At 37.8% G+C, this 20,330-nt stretch overlaps 1 protein-coding gene across 1 annotated transcript; it reads right to left on the bottom strand.

The window, feature by feature from the left end:
• Positions 1-2,624: 2,624 nt before the first annotated feature.
• On the bottom strand, positions 2,625-20,075 carry fkbp5 (FKBP prolyl isomerase 5). Its single transcript, XM_083892298.1, has 11 exons — positions 19,937-20,075; positions 12,975-13,100; positions 11,452-11,596; positions 9,964-10,106; positions 8,416-8,530; positions 8,162-8,318; positions 5,643-5,733; positions 5,427-5,510; positions 5,031-5,216; positions 4,683-4,922; positions 2,625-3,670 (listed from the first exon to the last, which is right to left on the bottom strand). Exons 2-11 carry the CDS (start codon positions 13,077-13,079, stop codon positions 3,569-3,571), a joined length of 1,368 nt encoding a protein of 455 aa, XP_083748424.1. The 5' UTR covers positions 13,080-13,100; positions 19,937-20,075; the 3' UTR covers positions 2,625-3,568.
• Positions 20,076-20,330: the final 255 nt, after the last annotated feature.

Below are 20,330 nucleotides of genomic sequence, written 5' to 3'. Positions count from 1 at the left end.
GAGCTGCGTTGTGCAGTGAACAGCAGCAGCCGTGTGTTTGGTACAAGTTCGGGAGGAGCCGATATTGAAAAATTGTTGTGTGAAATCCTACAGAACATTCACGTTTGTTTTAAGCAGCAGCAGACTCCACTTCTGAAACTTTCTCATTGGTGCTTCTTGGCATCTTAAGACATAATCACAGTTGCAGATGAAGTGACCACATCGTCTAACGCGCTGAATAGTTGTTTTTGTTCATTTATCAAACAAAAGTAAAGCTGCACAATCTCAAGCGAGGCAGGCGCATATTGAAGGAGGAGCAGTTCAGGAGATGTCAGCGGAACCATGTCACGGACAAGCCATCCTACATCGATTGTCAAGTTGGCGTACACCAAGGCTCCATACTTGGACCCATTTAGTTTGCTTTACCAAAACATCAATATGCAGATGATGCTATCATTGTTTACACAGGAACAAGCCTCAGAAAAACTGACATCAGTAAGGAACCGTATTCATGAGTGGCTCACTCAGTCATATTTGGCTTGTTTTGATTAGCCATTGGGGGTTTGCACGGTTGGAACATGGGCCTTTCTGCATGGAGTTGGCATGTTCTCCCCGTGTGTGCGCGGGTTTAGGTAAATTGGACACTCGAAAATTGACCATAGGTGTGAGAGTGAGAGGTTGTTTGTCTCTATATGTGGCCCCAGCGATGGATTGGCTAACTGCCCAGGGTTGCGTCCCCGCCTATCACCTATCCCTTGTCAGATGGGCGCAGCACCCCCCCCCCCCCCACTCCCCCCCAACCCGTGACCCTCCTGTGGATTGCTGATTAAACATTGGGTTGGGTCATACCATGACTGTGCAAAGAGGTGAGGACACCACCAACAAGTCACCACAGAACCTCACACCAGTGTTGTGTCTACACCAGGACGTCTTGAGAAAGAAAAACTAGAAATGGCAAAGGTAAATTCTGATGATGTTAAAATAATGTATTTGTTGATTCAAATGTAACCCCAGTGTCAACATGTTTGAGTGCCCGATATAACCCAGTAAAATTGGTGTTATTCTAAATCATGAATAACATCAGGTGTTGTGCTCACCGCTTGATCCTGCTGCCCCCGTGTGGTCAAATGATGTAAGTTCAACTCCAGAGTGGACACTGATCTGAAAATAAGAGCTTAGGTTATGTGTACATAATATATGTATATATACACGTATAAATGTATATATACGTGTATATATATATTATTATTAGTAGTAGTATTTTTTAAGAAATAAAATATTAATAAAGATTAACCCTTTAAGGTACTGCTCAACCATTTGGTCGACCACATTTTTTTTCTTGGTGCGTACCTTAAAGGGTTAAAAGAGAAACAGCAAATATATGTCACATTGGAGAGAGAATATTCCAAAATGGTAGCAACTACAGTTTCCTCATCTTCGTATATATTTTTTAAGATACACACATTCTTTAAGAAAAACTATAACATATATTTTTCTTTCATTTTAAACAATGCAAAAGCAACATTCAAATGTATTCGACTGTAAAATTGTGGCCTACGATGTAAAGAACGTCATATTTCTTTTAATGCAACTCTTGCATTTATTTAATGCTTTCAAAGTGCAAAAAAAAAAATGTAAAAAAATATATAAAGAAGACATGAACAAAGGTACCGTTACATCGTTTTTTTTGTCTGAAAAATAGTCCTTTTGCATAAACGCTTCTTTAAAACAATGATCACACGTCGCTTTACAGGGCAATGATCTTTTGTCCAAATATAATCTAAACACTTTGTATGACAAACAAATACACTGTATTAAAAACCCAAGTTAACAGCGACTACGATTTGATTTACTACATTTTTATCCTGCTTGTTATCGTCAATGTTTCCCAAATGATTCCTGAAAATTCTTAGTCTTAGTTTAAATGGGAGTTTAAATTGCTTGAATTTAACCAAAATGTTTGAATGTTTAGAGCCAGCAGTAAAACATTTAGCAACAAGCTGTTTAAAGAAACCTCGCTCACGTACAATAACATATAACAAAACACTTTTTTTTTTTCTTTCTTTGTTTTTACACAAAAATATTTAAGACAGCTAAGGTTTTTTTTTTGTTTTTTTTTCATTCTGACTCGACAAGTGTTAATAAAAACATCTTTAGATTATTGTCGGGATTTCATCCAGACATTTCATGACAGATAAAAGTGTTGGTTTTGCAGTCAACAAAAGTGCATCATTGTCCACCGGCATTTTTTTTTTTTTTTTTTTTTAACACACATTTACAAACATGTCAAACAAAATAAAATAATAATAAAAAATAATTAGAAAATAATAGTAATAAATCATAAATGCAGTGAAATTAATAAAATAAAAAAGACACCTTTCTCTGGGACTGAGGCGGAAAGAACGAAAGATGTGAAATGAGTTTGTGAACGATTTGAAATAACGGATTTTTTTTTTTTATTATTATTTTTTAAAGCTGTAAATGATTCTTTGAGTCTCTGCCCCTGTACTGACAGAGGACAGTGATTTTCACAATAAAAGCCTCTGCCTGTGTCATAATCATGAGCGTTTGTCAACAGTTGAAGTGATTCTGCGTGATGAGTGATTGAGTGCAAAAAAAAAAAAATCCACTAAGGCTCAAGAGTGTAGACATTTTAAAATGAATAAATACAGTTTTGACAGTTTTCTACATCAAAAGAATTTGCAGCTGCCTCTGACTTCAAATGTAATCAGTCCATATCTTTTATTTTGAATCACCACGTGTCGCGTCCTCAGTTTTTTTTTTTTTATCAACCACGCTTGATTTTTTTTTTTTCATTGAAACTGTAAAAAAAAAAAGAGATTTCAACAAATGAACGACTGAACATGCATCAATAATTTATTTTGAGTACATGCACACTAACCGTGCCTTGACTTTGTCAAAAAAGTTTTGTAAAATAAATTTGCATGTGGAGTTTGTGCTGTTTTGTAAATTAAAAAAAGCCAATGTGGAGAATTATGTTATTCATTATTAGTATTTTAGTACTTTTTGTTTTTTTCCCCCCAATATAAGATGAATTCAGGCTTGTTTGTATTTTACCTTAAACAAAGCTGATGATAATTCAGTTCTTTTAAAAAGACCAATTAGCTAACAGGACTTGTTATCACCTTTTATTGCACATTAAAAAAAGAAAAAACCTTCAAGCCTGAATCTGACACATACATGCAGCTGCCCGAGAAAAAGGCAAATACCAAGTCACCAAATCTGAAAATAGTGCAGTTTTGGGAAGGAAGGTGTTATTCCTCTGTGTTGTTATTTCTTTTTTTCTGATTCTGATTCGATCCTCAAGTATCTCAGTCCACGAGACACGAGAAATGCTGTTTGGCTGTTTGTAAATGTGTCTGCTCAGACTCTTGTTTTTTTTCATACGCAGGAATGGTGACATAGGCTGGATCCTGGGACACAAACGTTTTGGATTCGAGGCTTTCTCATGACTGTGTTCCTGCCTCTGCTCCCTGGGCTGGGAAAGCAAGAAGAAGAAGAAGAAGAAGAAGAAGAAGAAGAAGGATGTTTCCATTTCTCTCCTCCTCTTCCTTTGCAGTGTCAAGTGTCACAGATTACAGTCCTGACTGTGTCGCCGTCGTTTCGCCGACACTTCACCGTTGATGCTGCTGCGACCGCTGTCCTCTCGCCTCCTCTTCGGCCTCCCGACCTACGCACACGGACAAGGGTTTTAACAAAGTAGCGGAATTATTAAAGCAAAACTAATAAAAAATTAATAAATTAAAAAAATAAACAAAAAAGCAAAATTAGACATTGTTTTAGTAGCATGTTGAGCTGTTGCTCTTCTCTGCTGCATTTACTTTTTTTTTTTTTTAGTAATTTATTTATTTATTTTTTAAACAGCACCGTACTTCTACTGTCACGTTATATTTTTTAATACAGTTCATAGCTGCATAAAACCCTTAAACTTTAAACTGTTGATATAGTTTATAGTTATACAAAACCGTTTTACTGCTAGTCAACTTCCATCAACCAACACTAGAGGTCAGCAGTACACAGCTAAAGAAAACACAAAGAAGGAGACAACCGCAGTCAGTCTGTGGTTTTTCGATCAGATTGTAACTGGACGCTTTGCCGTCATAACAACAACATGGTGGCAGAATGGTCCAATTTCAACATACACATCCACTAAAAATGATCCATATTCCATTATCCAGAGCTGTAATATGTAGAATATCCATAAAGCTTTAGTTTGGTAGTACATTTTTATAGGCTTTCATTTGGATATTAGTGGAAAAAGAGGACATTTAGTGCTCACGCAGCACGCAGGTGAACCCATGGTGGGAATAATACACAACTCCTTATATGGACATCCTGGGGGTCTGTGTTTATAGTCCAGAAATTCAGGCTTTAAAAAATTGCATTCTTAGGTGTTGTTGAGTCAAAGTAGTGATATAAAGTAGCAATAATTGAGCAGAAGTCACAAAAATAGACGTGTTTTTCTTTTCTTTTTGTTCCTAAAAACGAGCCAAGTGAACTTTGAACTGTAGCGTATTTCCAAAATTTCACAAATTCAATCTGATTTCTAAAAAAAATTGAGTACTTGACTTTATCAGTTGTGCGTGTGTTGTACAACGACTAAATATTTCTTCAGACGTAAATCGTGATGACATTTATTTCACTTTGTCAGAGAATATAAAACAAAAGAGCGAAGAACAAACCTTGGCGTCCCGTTCGGCAAATTTCTGGAACATGTTGGCGTAGGTTTTCTTGTCCTGTTCGTTGTACTCCTTAATCTTGCTCTGGCACATGGAAATCTGAGCGCGCGCCGCTCGATTGGCCGGGTTGACCTGAAGCACTTGCTGAAAGTCCGTCAGCGCCATGCTGAACTCGTTGCGGAGGAGTCGCGCCTCGCCGCGGCGATACAGCGCTTTCTCGTTGCTCTTCTCCAGCTCGATCACCTTCAACACGACACAACGCAAAGGGAGTTTGAAAAAAAAAAGGGGGGGGGGGGAACTATCCATAAGAAATGGACGTGTGTTTTTTAAACGTGGAGCTCACCCACACACCTTGTTGCAGCTCTCTACGACTTGTGAGAACTCTTTAATCCGCAGGAAACACAAGGCTAAATTGAGGTGTGCTGTCAAAATGACGTTCTGGATCTTCTCCTGCTGCTCCGTCCCTGCACCACGCTCCATCTCCAGCCAGGTAACGATGCGCTGGTACTGGATGATGGCCTGGAGGTAACGTCCTGCCTATCAGAATAGAATGGGAATACTTTATTAGTCCCTGAGGGGGAAATTGTTTTGACACAAAGACAAAAAACACATACGAATGTGAAGAAAATAGTGCAATAATGAAAGAATGAGCCATAGGATCATAATACAGATGCAGGAAGATGACAAAAGTATTAGAAATGGTGTCCAAGAAAAAAGAAGGGAAAGGAAAGTGCATGAAGTCTGTACCTTAACATACTGATTCCCTTTATGCTTCACTCCTGCAGCCGAATCCAGCTTTTCATTCAAACTCATTTCCCAGGATTCCCGAGCCTTTAGGAGACAAACAGGAGTTTAGGAGTTAGTTTTCCTTTGTTTGTTTAGAGTACGTACACAAAACAGTCTGATCTCATGTAGAAAGTATTAATATGTTGATAAAACTATGAAAAGCGAGAGAGGATTCACCCTTTTAAAGTCTTTGAGCGCAACTTCATATACGACGTCTTTGTCTGGTCCAATTTTGTACTCGGTGTTACCTTCACTCCCAAAACCATACCTGTAAAAAAAAAATTGTAAATACAAAGTTTACAGGAGGAGCAATCCAAGCCAACGTTATTGATAAAGCACTTTAAAAACAACAACAGCTGAAACAAAGTGCAGTACAGCAGAGATTAATAATCATTCTATCATCATTTTGTGCAATTTTCATTTTAATCTTTATTTTTTGCGCCCTTTTTGGTGCTCTTTAATTTATTTTATTTACTTCTTGTATTCTCCTTGTAACTGTATTGAGTCTGATATGGAGCAACTGTAACTGGGATCATAAAAGTCTTCTATTCTGTTTCTAATTCTGAATAAATAAAACAAATAAAACGTACAACAAAGAGCTACTATGAGCTACTAGAACGAAACAATAAAACGTACAATAAAACAATAAAATACTGTAGAAAATACAAAAACAACACAAATAAACAGGTCTGGGTCGACAGCTAAAGAGTAAAAAAAAGTTTTACGAACAAAGGAACAAATTAAAAACATCATCTACGTGAACTATTTTGCATTAAAATGGCTAATATGTACATAAATGTATCATTTGATGAAATGAGGGAGTGACTTATGTGAATTTCTCTTGGTGAATTACAGTCATTCATGATTTTCTGTTTTTCCAGGAACTTGTTTTTCCTGCACTGGCGCACTTCCAACACACGAGTACTTATTATTGCTTCAGAGTTCTCGTATTTATCACGAGCTCTTTGTACCGAGACGTTTTTTTTCCTGAGAGGATGAAAAGGGAGGTTTGCTTTGGTTTGGGTGGGATAAAAAGGAATGATGTGATTGGGGTTTTGGCAGGACAACGCGTCTCATTTATTCTTAGAATTGCTCTTTCTGTTTTCTGAAATTTGGAGTTACTTTCTTGTGCCGCAGAGAGTCTCGTTCTGTCAGAAGATTGAGAAACGATGACGTGAGAGCACGGGACACAACTGTTGTGACAAATACACACAATGACAAGACAAACACTAACTAATAGTCGTGAATATTTCCTTCCTCACGCTAACATTTCATACCTCTGCTGCTTCTCTATTTATCTTTATTTGTTACTTGTGTTTTTTTTAATCTTAATACATCTTTTTTTTTTTTACCCGTCTTTCATATTTTATATTTGAAAATTGCGTCGTAAATTGCACCGTCTGGGGTGACGCACTTAAATTTCAGAGATTCTGATTCTGATTCTTCGTAGACGTCGCAGCAGAAACACGTCATTGTACGGATGATGTCATTCAAAAGGCAACCAAACAATTCATATTTGTTTTATTTATACTGTTAATATGTGTGTATTTATCTGTACATATTATCTTTATTTGTTACTTGTGTATTTTGTGTTTTTTTTTTATCTTAATACATCTTTTTTTACCCATCTTTCATATTGAAATTGTGTCGTGAATTGCACCGTCTGGGTGACGCACTTAAATTTCTGAGATTCTGATTCTGATTCTTCGTAGACGTCGCAGCAGAAACACGTCATTGTACGGAGGATGTCATTAAAAAGGCAACCAAACAATTAATATTTGTTTTATTTATACTGTTTATGTGTGTATTTCGATTTGTATGTAAAAAAAAAAATAAAAAAACATGACACCCGGAACACCAGCGATGTCCTTCAGTTCAAAACCCTCTTTTTTTAAACGTGCTTTTAGTTTGTAATTGCATTGTTTTTACCAGAATAACTGAATATATCTTTTAACGTCACAGTCTGTGTGCACAAAAGGTTTGTGTCCGTTTTTAAACAATTGTATTTTTTATTGTACCTTGAGTGACAGAAAGGCGCTTTTAAATAAAATGTATTATTATTATTATTATTAGTAGTAATATTATTATTTTTTGTATTAGTATTATTAGTATTATTATTATTAATAATAATAAAAGCACCTTGCAAACTGCTGTTTAAATGTACTATACAAATAAAGCTGTTATTATTATAAAATGAAACAGAAATACAGATTTCTGTATTTGGCTAATGTTTAAGCTAATTTTGGCTAATGTTTTGGCTAATATGCGTACACTACTTAAATTGATACTTCACCGATTTGAATGTGGCTTTGTATTGCTAGAATAGCAGTAGTATTTTTTAGAAAATGTGCTTCCCTCCCTCAGTTTTTCCACTGAGTTGTAAAAAAATCTGTTTTCCATTTTCAAAATTTGCCCTACTGTGATGCAAAACGTGTCATTTGACTCACAGTAGGGCACATTTGGATAAGGGAAAACAGATTTTTTTACAACTCAGGGAAAGGGAAGCACATCTTCTAAAAAATACTACTGCTACTCTAGCAAAACAAAGCCACATTCAAACCGGTGAAGTATCCTTTTAACACAATATATGTTATTATTATTATATAACATTAGTCTTGTCATTTTTTTGTTTGGGATATTTTAATACAGAAATGTTACATAGTATGTCTTTAAGAGAGACCCTAATAGTGACTTACTTTGATTTTAAGTAAAGCAAACAGCACTCTCCTTTCTGCATCTTGTCCATGGCTCGGTCCACTCCCAGAGGGACGCCTTTGTCCTCGCCCTCGCCGACAACAAAGCTAACGTCTCTGCAGTCAAAGAGTCGACCGCCGCAGCTCCCCTCCAGGTGCACTGCGAGCACAAATGACACAAAATAAAAATAAATAACGCAGCGTAAAACCACGACTTCTGATGCACTGGGGAAAATAAGAATAAAATCTTGTGTTACCGCTGACGCTTGCTCCGTCGTTTGGATTCAAGAAACCATCGCCTTTGACCTTTATTCTGCGCATGATGCCGCGGTCGTCTGTGAGCATCTCGCCTTCGAACTTGATCAACTCTATCTGTGTTGTTGGAAACACACACAGAAAACAGAATCACAAGCTCTGCAGGAGTCAATGTGTGTGGTGTTAGAGTACAATTGTGAGAAAATTATTATTTTCAATATGGGCAGTTGGGTTTAGATGTTAAGGGATTATTTAGCAATGTAAAATGGATCATCACATCTAATCTGTCAGTATAAAGTGCAGCCTACAGCTCAATTTATTGATATTTAGAGACACACTAAAATACTCTTTGATGCCTGGTCCATAATTTAAGTCAAAATAAAAACTACACAGGCTATAAATATTAGTAGTAACGAATATTTCCTTCCTCACTCTCAGGGTTTGACCTAGAATAGTAACAACAGAGACTGTAAAGTGCATCATTACATCATTAACCCTTAAACACCTAAGACTCAAAATGTATTTTAACCATAAAAGGGCCAGAAAATGCCCTGGGATTAAGTGTTTTTGCCCATTTTTCCACAATAACATCCAATATCTGGCAGTTATTTACAATTTACTGCACGAAAAAAAACGGGTTTTTTTACAAATTGTATGTAAAAAAAAACAAAAACACTGTAGTTGTACATTCAAATTTGAAGAGTATAACATATTTAAAATAAACATTTGTTTGAGTTTTTGTCTCCATGTGAAAAACAGGCGTTTTTCCAACTCTCTGAAATTACCGTAATAACCACAATCAAAGTGTTGTGTGCGATACGCTCTGTGTTAAAGGTGCCATATGTAAGAATGTGGCCAAAAACAGTTACTACATTCAAATTCAAAATACCGAGGTCGTTTAGGTTTCCTTTTCTGGCTTAACTGGCAACCCGTGGTTGCTCGGCAGCTGAGACTCTACTGACTGCAATGATAGGTAGACAGCGGTAGGTGGCGCCACATGCCAAAAACATGATTTCAAAACATAAACATGATTTGCAGTCTGCAAAATATTTTTTTTAATGCAAATATTTTGTCTGTACTGTTGTTGTTGGTGAGTTCAGTTTGTTATATGAACATTATTCCTGAGTCTCTGTGACATATTAGGAGGATTTTATCATTTATTACATAATGCACCTTTAATGGTGTTTTCAAAAGCAACTAAATTCAAACTGTACTTTATCCTGAATCGAAAATATGGATTGACAGAGTGTTGGAAATGCTTTGGCTAATGTTTTTTATTACTTCTCAACATTAATAGGCAATGTTTTTCTATCTCTGGTACGAGTATAACGCTGTTGACATTGGCACAGAGCGAGAGCTGACAAAACAACGTTCACAGAGGAAGGAAGAGTCAATTTCGTGCCTAAATCATTTCCTAGCGAGGTGATAAAAGAGGATTAAGCAAACCTTGTATTCGCCACTTAGCTGCTGACATCATTTTAAGACTAGCCCTCGGGAGTGTAATGTCTGACACTAAGCCTCTCCGGCACAAATGGCACAGGCAAACCTACCTCAAACAGTACTGAGGAGTTGGGAGGGATTTTGTTGGGACTTCCTACGGCTCCGTACGCGTACTCTGGTTTACACAGGAATGTGCACATTTCACCTTTCCGCATGGACAGAACACCGATGTCCCAGGCTTTGAGGACTTGTCCTGCGAGTGAAAGAAGGACATTTAAAAGAATAATGACATGTGTTGCATCGATGGAACTGAATCTCAGCTCGAGAGCTTAGTTTAACCCTTAAGGCCACATTATACTTCTCCGACTGCGTATGCGTTATCCGTCTGCGTCACCACGGAGACGCCTCGAGCATTTATACTTCTGCGTCGTGGTGACGGACACTCGCTGCAATTTCCCGCCCGATCAGTAGGGGTCGCTGCGCAAGGTTGTTGTGCTTCTGGCTACAGTGAGCAATGGCGTCCGAGAAAGAAAGAGAGAGAAAGACTGCTGTTGTTGAAAAAGTGGCCGTTTCTCACTTTTCTGTGTCACGGAACGCAGTTTTAAGATAATTTGAGGCGAGAAATTGGCCATTTAGAGTCTAAACATGTGCTGTGTGTGTTAAGATATGACGTATTTATAGTTCGGCAGCGGCGTTATCGGCGGGGATCAGCTCCGCCTCTGTCAGGACGCCCGGAGCGCACTGAGAGCCGGCACAGAGCAGCTTAGCTCGGCCTGTCCTGAGGACCAATCGCAACTCTTGCCGTCTCCGTAGTCCCTTGACGGAGTGACGGACACTTAAAAAATATTCCGTGCACCCGGAGACGACGCAGAGGCTCTTCGACAGGTTCTGCGTCGACGCAGAGGACTCTGCGTAGCTACGCAGAGCACTTTACGCAGGAGTATAAATTGGGCTTTAGTTCTCATGCAGGTGCCTCCATTATCCAGAGCTGTAATATGTAGAATTTCCCTAAAGCTTTATCTTGGTAGTACGTTTTACAGGCTTTCATTTGGATATATGTGGAAAAAGAGGACATTTAAGCAGGTGAACCCATGGTAAATTGCCGTGGGAATAATACACAACTCCTTATATGGACATCCTGGGGGTCTGTGTTTATATGTCATAAATTCAGGCTTTAAAACAGTGTGTTCTTATGTGTTGTTGAGTCAAAGTTATAATTCATTTTACATCACATTTTTAGCAGTGATATAAAGTAGCAATAATTGTGCAGAAGTCACAAAAATAGACATGTTTTTCTTTTCTTTTTGTTCATAAAAACCAGCCAAGTGAACTTTGAACTGTGACGTATTTACGAATTTCACAAATTCAATCCAATTTCAAACATTTTGAGTACTTTTTGCTCAGGTGTGTTTTCATAGATTGTCGAGGTTGTGCTGAAAAAAAGGATATAAGACACTCTATATTGCACATTCTTATAGCCTCTGTATAAACTGTTGGTTTAAACATAGTAATGGGAAAAAAAGCAGCCAAAGTGCTCTGTGTTCTAAGGGTTCATTTAACCTCCAATTGTTGGACACTACTCATTTTCACACACTCACCCTTTCCCACGTTGAAGGAAACGGGTTCTTTACGACCTCGGCTGCAATCGAACGTCTTCCCCGTGAGCAGTTTTCCGGTGTAGTGTACGGTCACTCTGTCCCCGATCATCAGTCGCTCTCCGTCCAACGCCGGCCGCTTGATCACCTGCAAACACCCAAGGCAAGTTTCCGGTATTTTGACAAGAGAATGAATAAATAATGATAAGATAGGTGTGTTCTCTGTGTGCGTGGGTTTTCTCCAGGTTCTCCGGTTTTCCTCCCACAGTCCAGAAACATGCAGATTTGGGGATTGGGCAAGGATTGGGTTTAGGATTAGGGTTAGAGTTAGAGTTAGAGTTAGAGTTAGAGTTAGAGTTAGAGTTAGAGTTAGAGTTAGAGTTAGAGTTAGAGTTAGGGTTAGCGGTTAGAGGTTAAATGGACGTAAAATGGACCGTCTAAATGGACCGTAGTTGTGATAGTGAATGGTTGTTTGTCATGTGATGAACTGGTGAACTGGACCTTTATTTAAGCAGATAAAAGACCCATTGAGTTCATCTCTTTCACAAGGGTGACCTGGCCAAGAAAGGCAGCAACACACGTCATAGTCTCTACGACAGCTGGGATTGGCACCAGCGACCCTCATGTGGAGGATAAAGTGGCAGACGATGGATGGATGGATGGATGAACAAATGGATAAACATGATTGTGACCATGCCATATGTTGTTGGGACAGTGAGTGCTACAATAAAAAGGTATAAATGTACACTACTGTTCAAAAGTTTGGGCTCACCTATACAATTTGTTGGTGTTTTCCATTAAAAGTCACACTTTTACTCATCAAAAGAGTTGCAAAATGAATAGAAATATAGTCAAGACATTGACAAGATTATAATTTTTTTTTTTTTTTATTCCAAATAATAATTTGTCCCCTTTGGTCAAAGAACCAGCAAAACTGTTTTCAGCTGTGCTAACATCATTGCACAAGGGTTTTCAAGGGTTTTCTCATCATCCAATAGTCTTCTAACACCATTAGCAAACACAATGTACCATTAGAACACGGGAAATGGGCCTCTATACACTCTAAAAAATAAAAGTGCTAAGTAGAACCATATAGGAGAACCCTTTTTGGCTCAAGGTAGAACCTTTTTATAAAGGTTCCACCAAGAACCCTTTTAAAACCCTTTATTCAGGAAAAAATGGTTCTTACTGGAACCATTAGTGTTACCAAGAACCCTTGAAAAACCCTTTCTTCTGGAAAGGCTTTTTCAGAAGCAAATGGTTCCAGGTAGAACCTCAGCCCTTGTAGAAGGACCCTTTTGGAACCCTTATTTCTAAGAGTGTACACCTATGTACATATTCCATTAAAAACCAGACGTTTGCAGCTGGAATAGTCATTTACCACATTAACAATGTATGAAGTGTATTTATGATTCATTTAATGTTATATTCATTGAAAAAAAAAAGTACTTTTCCTTCAAAAATAAGGACATTTCTAAGTGAGCCCAAACTTTTGAACGGTAGTGTAAATATATAAGAATACAAACCTTTAAGACTCCCTGGTCTTTGTTGGGTGTCACGTCGATGCCCTTTGCAGCGAACACGGCCGTGGCTGACTGAGGATCCATGGGGAAATCCTGATCGGTCGTCATGTTTGTGTGCGAGTATCAACCCTGCAAAAAAAGTAAAAAAAAAAACACAAGCGTGAAAACACGTCTTACGTCGCAGCAACAATAGCACGTCCATCTGTGTCGTGGGTTCACTGAGACAAACTTGAGAGAAACAACATATGGGACAAAGAAAACTGTCAATATAAGATCTGCATAATCCACCGTTAAAAATGACTAAAGATATTATGGTTTATAGCTCATCTGCAAAAGCCACATTGTAGTGACAAACGTAACCTTAAATAATAACATTTCCTTCATGTTCCAAGAGCAGCGGTGTATGAGCCTTTTATTTTCTTTAAAAGGAAGTGACTCTGACGTCGACTTTTAGTCAATTTTATGTATTGATTTCCCTCTGTTGTTGTGGGAATGAGACGTGAATCTCAGATCCACAACTGTGTGATGATCAAATAACACATTAATGATCTCTGGAATCTTCAAGGCCAACGGTAAACTAACTTTAACTAACTTTAACTAACTGTTCATAAATTACACTTCAACAAGTAAGTAGGGCTGAAACGCATCATCCATTATTAATCATTTACTAAATCAATCCTCAACTATTTTGATAATCGATTAATCGGTTGGAGGATTTTTTCGTTATTAAACCAATATTTCTGATAGTTTCAGCTTCTTAAATGTGAATATTTTATCAATTATAAACAAAGAAATTATTCAAACTGAATTTTCAGGTTTGACCAAAAAACGATCAACATTTTCTGACATATTTCATTTATTTTATATCGACTGAGTCACAATATCAGATTATGAGGCTGCGACATTATTGTCTGTTTTATTCCAGAGATGTGATGTTTTGTAGATTAAATACTGTCATCTGTCAAAATATAAAAAGCCTTTTGGACAATTTTCCTCTTTCTGTGGCACTTCTTATCAAGCCCATAATTACCCTAATTATATCATGAATAATGTATATGTTCATTTTATTAATTTAGCATGTTTTACCAGTGCGGTGTTTCAAGTTACATCAGTTGTTGTTTAATGTATGCATATATAAAAACTGAAATTATTATTATTATTATTATTATTATTATTATTATTATTATTATTATTAACACGTAGGATGTTTGTTTATAAACGCTGACCTCGGGATTACCACCCTGACCAGATACTGATAATGATAGACACGATTTATTAATTAGTGCTGATCCATGAGGAATTCTTCCTATTCATTCTTTTTTATATGCATCTGTATAACTTCAAAACAAAATGTGTGAAATTTGAAACATTTCAGATCCAATTTGGATGAAATTAGGATTATCTGATTGAAGAAAACACATAACTGTAGAGCTGCAACTAACAATTATTTTCATTATTGATTAAATTGTTAGTTATTTTCTGTATCAGTGAAAAATTATGATGTCCTCGAATGTTCTTGTTTTGTCCACAAACCAAAATGACTCAGTTTTTACGTTTTCTTTGTTATGTGGAGCAAAGAAACAAAGAAAATATTCACATTTAAGAAGCTAAAACAGATCAGGAATCTTGTTTTAATCATGAAAGAAGCTTCAAACCCATTAATCGATTATCAAAATAGTTGAAGATTAATTTAGTGAACTTTTAATTGTTCCAGCTCTACATAAATACGTTTACTAATCTAACCAAGCGTTCAGTTCTTCTCTCTGCAGACACACAGACAGACAGACAGACATATAATAAGTACTCAATGACATTTCACACATCCTTGTAAAGAAAAAAAGAGACGTCAGCAGCAGCTTTGTCAGAATAAATAAACTGCTGTGACCTGCTTGTGTAACAGCTGTTAAACCTTGCCTCCTGCATCATGACACACACACACACACACACACACACACACACACACACACACACACTGCTGCCGTCTCAGTAAACACGGCCACGGGCAATTTTAATTTTATGTCCCGACAGAGTAATCTTTGACACCGTTTGAAGACAATGAAAAAGTTTTGACACGTAAACCAATCGTCACGTTCCATTGGGTGATTTATTTCCGCGTGCGACAGCTGCTGAGGCGCTGACATTTACTCAAACGGCGTCAGATCGCAGCGACTCTGCTCAAGGACCATGTCAGGATGTCACCAACGTTGAGCAAGAGCTGTGGACTAAGGATATTAAAGTATCGCACACACCATGAGACGTCATGTGAGGTTACTCAACAAGTGCTCTGTGGCTTGATTTAATTAGATGAAGAAATACAGCGTTTTTCCAAGCACAGATTGGCTCAAATTTGGGTCAAAATTGGTTTGCTGTCTTCCAATATTTCCTAAAAGTAATGAAATGTAACTTAGTTTTAATTAAAAAAAAATAAATAAACATTCTTCAGTACAGAAAAGCAGTGAACAACAATTGAAGCTGAAGCCACTCTGTCAAGAATGAATTAATGTTTGTAAAGACGTTGAAAATGTGTCCAAAATGAGGGATTGAAAGTAGGACATAATATGTAAAATCTAAATACATCCATCAGGACTAACATCCTCACATCCATAATGTCTTAAATGAGCTGAATATTTGCTGTCAGTGCATGTTTGTATGTGTTTACCTGTGTGCAGTCTAATCTGCTGATCTGAATCAACTGTGTGGCATAGAGCTGAAACAATTAATTGATTAATTGTTTTGAAGTTTTTATCTTGATTAAAACAAGATTTCAGATAGTTTTAGCTTCTTAAATGTGAATATTTTCTTCGTTTCTTTGCTCCATATAACAAATAAATCAGTAAACGATTAATCATTTTAGTTTGTGGACAAAACAAGACGTTTTAGAACATCGTCATTTCCAGGTTTGACAAACACTGATCAATGTTTTTTAACATTATCTGACAATTTATGGACCAATCGATTATTCGAGAAAATAATCGACAGATTAATCGATTACAAAAATAATCGTTAGTTGCAGCTATAATAACGACGTAGAAAATGTTTCCAAAATTAGGGATTGAAAGTAGGACATACATATATATATATATATATGGAAAATCTAAATACATCCATTAGGACTAACATCCTAACATCCATAATGTCCTAAATGAGCTGAATATTTGCTGTCAGTGCATGTTTGTATGTGTTTACCTGTGTGCAGTCTAATCTGCTGATCTGAATCAACTGTGTGGCATAGAGCTGAAACAATTAATGGATTATTAATCGGTTTGGAGCTTTTATTCAGGATTAAATGTGAATATTTTCTTTGTTTCTCTGCTCCACGTGAAGAAAATCATTAAAAGTGATTCATTTTGGTTTGTGGACAAAAACAAGACATTTTGATGAACATCGTCATTTTACAGGTTTAACAAACGATTCATCGAGAAAATAATCGACTCTTTACGAAAACAGTCGTTAGTTGCAGCTTTAGTGTGACACATGTTTTAAGTGGTTACGAGTGAAGCTGGTCCATTAACACATACACACACACACACACACACACACACACACACACAGATACAGCACCACTGATGCATCTTCCAGAACACTCGTCGTTTCTGCTGAAACGAACTCAGTGACACCGGAATGAACTCGGTGTCACAAGACACTTGACCGAAGACCCTGACGTACAGTAAGTCTTGTGAAGATGGACTCATAAATGGCTGAGATTTATTTTTTTGGGGAGAGGTCCTTTTATATCGCTCTCTTTGCAGAAGCTGGACGGTTCTCCTCTCACTCCGAGAGACGCAGTTCAAAGTCTGTGAGTCACTTTGCTGCCGTGGTCGTTAGTTTGTATGAAACGGACACAATTTTGTCCACGTTCTGGTTGAAAATCATGTGCGAGGAGAGAAATGTGTGACAGGTAGATGCCTATCTCTAATCAGGGAGTGAAACACACCAATGTAAAATTCTGGAATAGGCTGAAAATGAATTTTTTTTTTATAAAGAGCTGAATTAAGGGATGAAAGTTATACTTTTTTTGTATTATTTTGAAAGAGTAAGTCGTTGAAAAAAGCTGAATATTTCTTTGAAAAGTAACAAAAGCTGAATATTTGCGTCTTTGAAGACATTTTTATTTAATTTTAATAGGGGACAAAATGAGGAAATACAAACGCCAGTGTCCTCATTTTGTTGCTTTTTCATTAACCCTTTAAAGGCGCCATATGTAAGGATGTGGCCAAAAACAGTTACTACATTCAAATTCAAAATACAGAGGTCTTTTAGGTTTCTTTTTTTGACGTAACTGGCAACCTGTGGTTGCTCTGCAGCTGAGACTCTACTGACTGCAATGATTGGTAGACGGCGGTAGGTGGCGCCACATGTCAAAACATGATTTGAAAACATAAACATGATTTACAGTCTGCAAAATATATTTTTTAATGCAAATATTTTGTCTGTACTGTTGTTGTTGGTGAGTTCAGTTTGTTATATGAACATTATTCCTGAGTCTCTGTGACATATTAGGAGGATTTTATCATTTATTACATAATGCACCTTTAATGGTACTTGCAACCATTTGGTGGACAACACTCACATCTTTACCGTTTGGTGTAGTAATGCAATGTCCGTGCTCTTTTCAGTGTTCCAACAGGTCAAAAACCATTTGTGCTGTTGTACAGGCCACCAAAAATATTTGTGAGTGAGTAATAATGGTCACAAAATTGCAGTTAATACGACTTGTACTATTATTATGAACAGACGTCTCCACCGTTTGGTAGAGGACTGTATCTGAAATACTGTAGGGTATAATTAAAAAAAGGACAAATAATGGCCGAATAAGAAGGAATTAATAATATATAGTAGGGAAGCGTTTGCCAGAATCACTAATTACAACAGTGAAATTTACTTTTTCTGTTCCTTTACTTCTCCAAAACGTAGATTTAAAAAACCTCCAAAGGCTTCATAGGTTTGTAAGTAACCCAGAGCTTGAAGAACAGTTATGTCAGACACTACGCAGACATCTTATAACAATTCCACAGGGACAGTTTATCATCTTTAACATCATTGTCTAAGTCTCGTGTGGAGGATAAAGCAGTAGAAGACGGATTGGACGAACATTTTTTTCCGTCAGTTGTCTCAGACGCCGGTGATGAAAGTGCACGAATGTGAGAAAACCCCTTCTGCCTTTGTTCATTAAGAGCTCTCTCTGCGAGGAGAGGTTGTTTGCTGTGAGGTGCACCAACGATCACAGTCAGCATCGAGGTCCTCGTGCTGGATCTCGACGAAAGAAACAGATCTCGGAATCAGTCGAAGATTAAGATAAAAGCCACGGCACAAACCAATGTCCCACAAAGACCTTTGGTTTTACGTCCACTTCAAATATGAAGTCTGTTCAATAAACTCCTCGATGCAAATACAGCAAAAATGTCCCCCTCCTGTAATTACACCTTGGTCCTGTGTCTTTTTGAATTTCAAGGATTTTCATTGTAGATGTGTGTGTGTGTGTGTGTGTGTGTGTGTGTGTGCGTGCGCGAGTGTGTGTGCGTGTGCTTCTGAACACAATGTTCCTTCTATTCACAGTTCCCTGCTGGCAAAGCCGGATGGTGTTTACCAATCTGACCCCCACCCTCACATACAACCTAGCTCCAATTTATGGATTTAAAAACAGGCAGATATTAGTGATTATTTAATACCTTTATATTTGGTATATTATCACACACAATTTTACAATCCAGCAAGTGCTTCTTTTTTTTTTTAACAGCTGTTACACAAGCAAGTGGACTCCTATATTGCGACAAATGAATCGCAATGAATTCATCAAATTTTATCTCTTGTAAATTTCCCTGTACGGAACATGCAGATGAGACGTGCATCTGCAAACAGTTCCAACATAACCGAGTAAGCGACAGACGGTGTGTAGGTTCTACATGTTAGTCAGTAAACTCCCTGCATAGCCTGTGTAGGAATGCAGGATCAGAAGAACACAATGAATCAAAGAGCACATCCACAGACAGACAAAGTGTTGTCAGTGTGTGTGTGTGTGTGTGTGTGTGTGTGTGTGTCTGCACATTCTGTCTCACATCCATTCTCTGCTACTGATGTGTGAACATGTCAGCATATGGTGGACTAACCATGCACGAGGGACTAATACTAAATAAATAAATAGATCACAGGACAAAGCTTCAAAAACTTTTTCAAAAACACAAACTTGACAAATCTGCGTCCATAAGCCAGCACCATAAGCCATCCACCACACACACACACATGATATATGTGTTTAAAGTTGTGTAGAAGTCATGATCCAACATGTAAACACACACACACACACACACAACACACACACTGGGTCCAAACATGTGAGTCAGTGCAGAGAAAAGAGCAAATTGTGAAGAAAGCTGTCTTCACACATGCCAACAAATGCAGGGAGATCCACCTCAGCCTCGAGGGATTGTGGATGTAAAACCGTTTGTCCTCATCATGGAAACACAGCCAAGTGCCACACACACACACACACACACACACACACACACACACACACACACAGGCAAACAAACACACACACACACACACACGGTGAAGTGTTATCAGCCCCTTCTTTTCCACAGCTCTGTTCACCTTAAATGCCCCCACGTCCACTCACAACTTCACACTGGACACCTTCAAGTAAAGGAGCCATTCTGTCCAAACTTGGCACATTTTTATTCGCAGTTATTTTTATCATTATTATTAGTAGTATTTTTATTTCTAACAATATTTATTATTATTGTTAGAAATAATTTAAAAAAAAATACTGATTAAATTCCCTGTTTTTAAGTCACAATCTGTTCTTTTATTCCAACAAAAATGTTGAGGCAGAGGAAAAAAAGCCGGCGTTTATGTTTCCGTTCACTCATGAATTGAGTGTAAAGAGCAGCAGGAGAATAAAAGAAGAGAGACAAACAATAATAATAATAACAATAATAACAATAAATAAAAATAAAGACACTCACGCGCTCCTTTTTGTTCCTTCTCCGTTTCTTCGCAGACTGACGCGGTCCGCGCAGTCGGTGGATTCTCTAAACCGCGTCTGTGTCTCCTAATTCTAACCCGCCCCTCTTCTCATCTCACATCCACGGTACTAAATGTTCTGTCCGTGTGTGTGTGCGCCTCGTTCCGTGGGCGCGCGTAATAGCCCGGCGTGAGCGCGCGTGTGTGTGAGTGTGTGTGTGTGTGTGTGATGTGGACGCGCGCGTGTGTCTCTCTGTGTGTGTGTGTGAGTGGAGCTGCCTCTGTGTCTTATTTCAACATCCACCTTTACTCAGTGTGTGTGTGTGTGTGTGTGTGTGTGTGTGTGTGTGTGTGTGTGTGTGTGTGTGTGTGTGTGTGTGTGTGTGTGTGTGTGTG

Source organism: Microchirus variegatus (genome assembly GCF_963457635.1).
Source record: "Microchirus variegatus genome assembly, chromosome: 7".
Classification (NCBI taxonomy): Eukaryota; Metazoa; Chordata; class Actinopteri; order Pleuronectiformes; family Soleidae; genus Microchirus; species Microchirus variegatus.
The sequence above is the reverse complement of the archived record's forward strand: the minus strand, read 5'-3'. Positions and strand labels throughout refer to the sequence as shown.

What these genes read in the sequence shown, in the direction of transcription:
- fkbp5 (XM_083892298.1), bottom strand. Translation starts at nt 13,079, where the DNA reads ATGACGACCGATCAGGATTTCCCCATGGATCCTCAGTCAGCCACGGCC. An exon ending in AAGGGAATCAGTATGTTAAG is followed by an intron (nt 5,217 to 5,426) that starts GTACAGACTTCA and finishes CTATTCTGATAG; the next exon opens with GCAGGACGTTACCTCCAGGC. An exon ending in TCGTAGAGAGCTGCAACAAG is followed by an intron (nt 4,923 to 5,030) that starts GTGTGTGGGTGA and finishes GTCGTGTTGAAG; the next exon opens with GTGATCGAGCTGGAGAAGAG.